At 46.5% G+C, this 6,848-nt stretch overlaps 1 protein-coding gene across 1 annotated transcript in view; it reads right to left on the reverse strand.

The window, feature by feature from the left end:
- LOC106593626 (SH3 and multiple ankyrin repeat domains protein 1) overlaps positions 1-6,451 on the reverse strand; it is a 46,708-nt gene extending 40,257 nt beyond the window's left edge. The window contains exons 1-2 of the mRNA XM_082973121.1: positions 6,386-6,451; positions 5,494-5,697 (exon numbers count right to left, since the gene is read on the reverse strand). Coding sequence (XP_082829247.1) covers positions 5,494-5,697; positions 6,386-6,451 — 270 coding nt within the window. The remainder of the gene's footprint in view (positions 1-5,493; positions 5,698-6,385) is intronic.
- Between the last annotated feature and the right edge of the window lie 397 nt (positions 6,452-6,848).

Raw genomic sequence — 6,848 nt, forward strand, 5'->3', positions numbered from 1 at the left:
AGCCCACAGAGTAACCATACAGAGTAACCCACAGAGTAACCATACAGAGTAGCCCACAGAGTAACCATACAGAGTAGCCCACAGAGTAACCATACAGAGTAACCTTACAGAGTAACCTTACAGAGTAACCTTACAGAGTAACCTTACAGAATAACCCACAGAGTAACCATACAGAGTAACCTTACAGAGTAACCTTACAGAGTAACCTTACAGAATAACCCACAGAGTAACCATACAGAGTAACCTTACAGAGTAGCCCACAGAATAACCATACAGAGTAGCCCACAGAGTAACCATACAGAGTAAACCACAGAGTAACCATACAGAGTAGCCCACAGAGTAACCATACAGAGTAGCCCACAGAGTAACCATACAGAGTAGCCCACAGAGTAACCATACAGAGTAGCCCACAGAGTAACCTTACAGAGTAGCCCACAGAGTAACCATACAGAGTAGCCCACAGAGTAACCATACAGAGTAGCCCACAGAGTAACCATACAGAGTAGCCCACAGAGTAACCATACAGAGTAGCCCACAGAGTAACCATACAGAGTAGCCCACAGAGTAACCATACAGAGTAGCCCACAGAGTAACCATACAGAGTAGCCCACAGAGTAACCATACAGAGTAACCCACAGAGTAACCATACAGAGTAACCCACAGAGTAACCATACAGAGTAGCCCACAGAGTAACCATACAGAGTAGCCCACAGAGTAACCATACAGAGTAGCCCACAGAGTAACCATACAGAGTAGCCCACAGAGTAACCATACAGAGTAACCCACAGAGTAACCATACAGAGTAACCTTACAGAGTAGCCCACAGAGTAACCATACAGAGTAGCCCACAGAGTAACCATACAGCGTAACCTTACAGAGTAGCCCACAGAGTAACCATACAGAGTAGCCCACAGAGTAACCATACAGAGTAGCCCACAGAGTAACCATACAGAGTAACCTTACAGAGTAGCCCACAGAGTAACCATACAGAGTAGCCAACAGAGTAACCATACAGAGTAACCTTACAGAGTAGCCCACAGAGTAACCATACAGAGTAGCCCACAGAGTAACCATACAGAGTAGCCCACAGAGTAACCATACAGAGTAACCTTACAGAGTAGCCCACAGAGTAACCATACAGAGTAGCCCACAGAGTAACCATACAGAGTAACCTACAGAGTAACCATACAGAGTAGCCCACAGAGTAACCTTACAGAGTAGCCCACAGAGTAACCATACAGAGTAGCCCACAGAGTAACCTTACAGAGTAGCCCACAGAGTAACCATACAGAGTAGCCCACAGAGTAACCTTACAGAGTAGCCCACAGAGTAACCATACAGAGTAGCCCACAGAGTAACCATACAGAGTAGCCCACAGAGTAACCATACAGAGTAGCCCACAGAGTAACCATACAGAGTAGCCCACAGAGTAACCATACAGAGTAGCCCACAGAGTAACCATACAGAGTAGCCCACAGAGTAACCATACAGAGTAGCCCACAGAGTAACCATACAGAGTAGCCCACAGAGTAACCTTACAGAGTAGCCCACAGAGTAACCATACAGAGTAGCCCACAGAGTAACCTTACAGAGTAGCCCACAGAGTAACCATACAGAGTAGCCCACAGAGTAACCATACAGAGTAGCCCACAGAGTAACCATACAGAGTAGCCCACAGAGTAACCATACAGAGTAGCCCACAGAGTAACCTTACAGAGTAGCCCACAGAGTAACCATACAGAGTAGCCCACAGAGTAACCATACAGAGTAGCCCACAGAGTAACCATACAGAGTAGCCCACAGAGTAACCATACAGAGTAGCCCACAGAGTAACCTTACAGAGTAGCCCACAGAGTAACCATACAGAGTAGCCCACAGAGTAACCTTACAGAATAACCCACAGAGTAACCTTACAGAGTAGCCCACAGAGTAACCATACAGAATAACCCACAGAGTAACCATACAGAGTAGCCCACAGAGTAACCATACAGAGTAGCCCACAGAGTAACCATACAGAGTAACCCACAGAGTAACCATACAGAGTAACCCACAGAGTAACCATACAGAGTAGCCCACAGAGTAACCTTACAGAGTAGCCCACAGAGTAACCTTACAGAATAACCCACAGAGTAACCTTACAGAGTAGCCCACAGAGTAACCTTACAGAGTAGCCCACAGAGTAACCTTACAGAGTAGCCCACAGAGTAACCTTACAGAATAACCCACAGAGTAACCTTACAGAGTAGCCCACAGAGTAACCTTACAGAGTAGCCCACAGAGTAACCTTACAGAATAACCCACAGAGTAACCTTACAGAGTAGCCCACAGAGTAACCATACAGAGTAGCCCACAGAGTAACCTTACAGAGTGACCTTACAGAATAACCCACAGAGTAACCATACAGAGTAGCCCACAGAGTAACCTTACAGAGTAACCCACAGAGTAGCCCACAGAGTAACCCACAGAGTAACCCACAGAGTAACCTTACAGAGTAACCCACAGAGTGAGAGTAGCCCACAGAGTAACCATACAGAGTAGCCCACAGAGTAACCTTACAGAGTAACCTTACAGAATAACCACAGAGTAACCATACAGAGTAACCCACAGAGTAACCTTACAGAGTAACCCACAGAGTAGCCCACAGAATAACCCACAGAGTAACCCACAGAGTAACCCACAGAGTAACCTTACAGAGTAACCCACAGAGTGAGAGTAGCCCACAGAGTAACCATACAGAGTAACCCACAGAGTAACCTTACAGAGTAGCCCACAGAGTAACCTTACAGAGTAGCCCACAGAGTAACCTTACAGAGTAGCCCACAGAGTAACCATACAGAGTAACCCACAGAGTAACCTTACAGAGTAGCCCACAGAGTAACCTTACAGAATAACCCACAGAGTAACCTTACAGAATAGCCCACAGAGTAACCTTACAGAGTAGCCCACAGAGTAACCTTACAGAGTAACCCACAGAGTAACCTTACAGAGTAGCCCACAGAGTAACCTTACAGAGTAGCCCACAGAGTAACCTTACAGATTAGGCCACAGAGTAACCTTACAGAATAACCCACAGAGTAACCATACAGAATAACCCACAGAGTAACCTTACAGAGTAGCCCACAGAGTAACCCACAGAGTAACCTTACAGAGTAACCCACAGAGTAACCTTACAGAGTAGCCCACAGAGTAACCTTACAGAGTAACCCACAGAGTAACCTTACAGAGTAACCCACAGAGTAACCTTACAGAGTAACCCACAGAGTAACCTTACAGAGTAGCCCACAGAGTAACCTTACAGAGTAACCCACAGAGTAACCTTACAGAGTAACCCACAGAGTAACCTTACAGAGTAACCCACAGAGTAACCTTACAGAGTAACCCACAGAGTGAGAGCAGCCCACAGAGTAACCTTACAGAGTAACCCACAGAGTAACCTTACAGAATAACCCATAGAGTAACCTTACAGAGTAACCCACAGAGTGAGAGTAGCCCACAGAGTAACCTTACAGAGTAACCCACAGAGTGAGAGTAACCTTACAGAGTAACCCACAGAGTGAGAGTAACCTTACAGAGTAACCTTACAGAATAACCCACAGAGTGAGAGTAACCTTACAGAGTAACCTTACAGAGTAACCTTACAGAGTAACCCACAGAGTAACCTTACAGAGTAACCCACAGAGTAACCTTACAGAGTAGCCCACAGAGTAACCTTACAGAGTAACCCACAGAGCAACCTTACAGAGTAACCCACAGAGTGAGAGTAGCCCACAGAGTAACCTTACAGAGTAACCTTACAGAGTAACCCGCAGAGTGAGAGTAGCCCACAGAGTAACCTTACAGAGTAACCCACAGAGTGAGAGTAGCCCACAGAGTAACCTTACAGAGTAAACCACAGAGTGAGAGTAACCTTACAGAGTAACCTAACAGAGTAACCCACAGAGGGAGAGTAACCTTACAGAGTAACCCACAGAGTGAGAGTAGCCCACAGAGTAACCTTACAGAGTAACCCACAGAGTGAGAGTAACCCACAGAGTGAGAGTAACCTTACAGAGTAACCCACAGAGTGAGAGTAACCTTACAGAGTAACCTTACAGAGTAACCTTACAGAGTAACCCACAGAGTGAGAGTAACCTTACCAAGTAACCATACAGAGTAACCCACAGAGTGAGAGTAACCCACAGAGTAACCGTACAGAGTAACCCACAGAATGAGAGTAACCGTACAGAGTAACCTTACAGAGTAACCCACAGAGTGAGAGTAACCTTACATAGTAACCTTACAGAGTAACCCACAGAGTGAGAGTAACCTTACAGAGTAACCTAACAGAGTAACCCACAGAGTGAGAGTAACCCACAGAGTAACCCACAGAGTGAGAGTAACCTTACAGAGTAACCCACAGAGTGAGAGTAACCTTACATAGTAACCTTACAGAGTAGCCCACAGAGTGAGAGTAACCTTACAGAGTAACCCACAGAGTGAGAGTAGCCCACAGAGTAACCTTACAGAGTAACCCACAGAGTGAGAGTAACCCACAGAGTAACCTTACAGAGTAACCCACAGAGTGAGAGTAACCTTACAGAGTAACCTTACAGAGTAACCCACAGTGAGAGTAGCCCACAGAGTAACCTTACAGAGTAACCCACAGAGTGAGAGTAACCTTACATAGTAACCTTACAGAGTAGCCCACAGAGTGAGAGTAACCTTACAGAGTAACCCACAGAGTGAGAGTATCCCACAGAGTAACCTTACAGAGTAACCCACAGAGTGAGAGTAACCTTACAGAGTAACCTTACAGAGTAACCCACAGAGTGAGAGTAACCTTACAGAGTAACCTAACAGAGTAACCCACAGAGTGAGAGTAACCTTACAGAGTAACCTTACAGAGTAACCCACAGAGTGAGAGTACCACGGCCACAGAGTAACCCACAGAGTGAGAGTAACCGTACAGAGTAACCTTACAGAGTAACCCACAGAGTGAGAGTAACCCACAGAGTAACCTTACAGAGTAACCTTACAGAGTAAGAGTAGCCCACAGAGTAACCCACAGAGTAAGAGTAACCTTACAGAGTAACCTTACAGAGTAACCCACAGAGTGAGAGTCCCCGGAACCTTACAGAGTAACCCACAGAGTGAGAGTAGCCTTACAGAGTAACCCACAGAGTAAGAGTAACCTTACAGAGTAACCTTACAGATTAACCCACAGAGTGAGATTAACCTTACAGAGTAACCCACAGAGTGAGAGTAACCTTACAGAGTAACCCACAGAGTGAGAGTAGCCCACAGAGTAACCCACAGAGTAAGAGTAACCTTACAGAGTAACCTTACAGATTAACCCACAGAGTGAGAGTAACCTTACAGAGTAACCCACAGAGTAAGAGTAACCTTACAGTGTAACCTTACAGAGTAACCCACAGAGTAATCTTACAGTGTAACCTTACAGAGTAACCCACAGAGTAATCTTACAGTGTAACCTTACATCCAGGCTGTATATACCTCCAGATATGGTACCCCCTTCTCAAAGGATTGTGGGTACTCTCTCAGCATCTTCTCCTCCTCCAGGAACTTGGCGTCATGGCCTTCGGTGGCTGGTTGGAACAAACCGTAGTTCAACACGTCCCGCAACGAATCGGTCAGAGAACACAGCACCTGCTGCTTGGCCTTCCAAACGGTCGCATCCGGGTTGAACCGCAAACACTTCTGCAGAGGAGACGGGAGAGAGAGAGAGGGAGGGAGGGAGGGAGAGAGAGGGAGAGAGAGAGGGAGAGAGAGGGAGGGAGGGAGAGAGAGAGAGGGAGAGAGAGAGGGAGAGAGAGGGAGGGAGGGAGAGAGAGAGAAGGAGAGAGAGAGAGAGGGTTCAATGGTGGTGCTTATAGAGAAGAGATAGAGGGTGGAGAGAGGGGGGTAGTTGGGGTTTAGATGAAAACACTAAAGAAGAAAAGAGAGGAAAAGGAAAGCATTGAACTGTAAAGTACAAAAGTGTCAGCAACTTAACAGTCTGGACTGAGGGAAGGGTTCTGGTGCAGTATTAGTGTGTCTGTCAGAAGTGGAGAACCGCTCCTCGCTGCAGTACTGCTGTTATTATCATTCTGAACCACTAGGGAGAGACATTGTGAGTCCACCACAGGGACCAGTGATGTGTATGGTTTTATACAGTAAGGAGATCTGAATGGCTGATTGTACTGTCTCCTCTGACCAGTGAGCTCCTGTATGGTGAGATGAATAGAATGTTTGACTGTGCTGTATCATATGGGCACAGTTAGCATTGGAGAGAGAAGGTCCTTAATCTGTTTCTGTAGATCATGAATCAAACAGTCTTCCTCTCTTTCTCTCTCTCTCTGGTGTGAGTCTGGGCTGAGGCTGAGGTAGAGCAGGCCATTCCCCTGACCTTGAAGCAGCTGTGTGATTGGTCCTTCTGGAGAGCAGCTGGATTTCTTGCTGCTTCTGCATGCATGGATGTATCCTCCACGGTTCAATACATCTCACTAACGTGTTTAACTCTCTCTTTCTGTCTTAATCTCTCCCTCACTGGCTGTCTCACACACTCTCTCTCTGTCTGTCTGGCTATGTGTGTGTGTGTGTGTGTGTGTGTGTGTGTGTGTGTGTGTGTGTGTGTGTGTGTGTGTGTGTGTGTGTGTGTGTGTGTTTGTGTGTGTGTGTGTGTGTGTGTGTGTGTGTGTGTGTGTGTGTGTGTGTGTGTGTGTGTGTGTGTGTGTGTGTGTGTGTGTGTGTGTGTGTGTGTGTGTGAGGGAGAGGGAGAGAGTGAGCATGAAATACTGTACAGAGGTGTAACATGTCTCTCTCCCTCTCTTTTATTCAGTCTGGGTTTGTGCACAGCCAACCGAATCACT

The sequence above is a fragment of the Salmo salar genome, chromosome 03 (assembly GCF_965601325.2).
Source record: "Salmo salar chromosome 03, fSalSal1, whole genome shotgun sequence".
Classification (NCBI taxonomy): domain Eukaryota; kingdom Metazoa; phylum Chordata; class Actinopteri; order Salmoniformes; family Salmonidae; genus Salmo; species Salmo salar.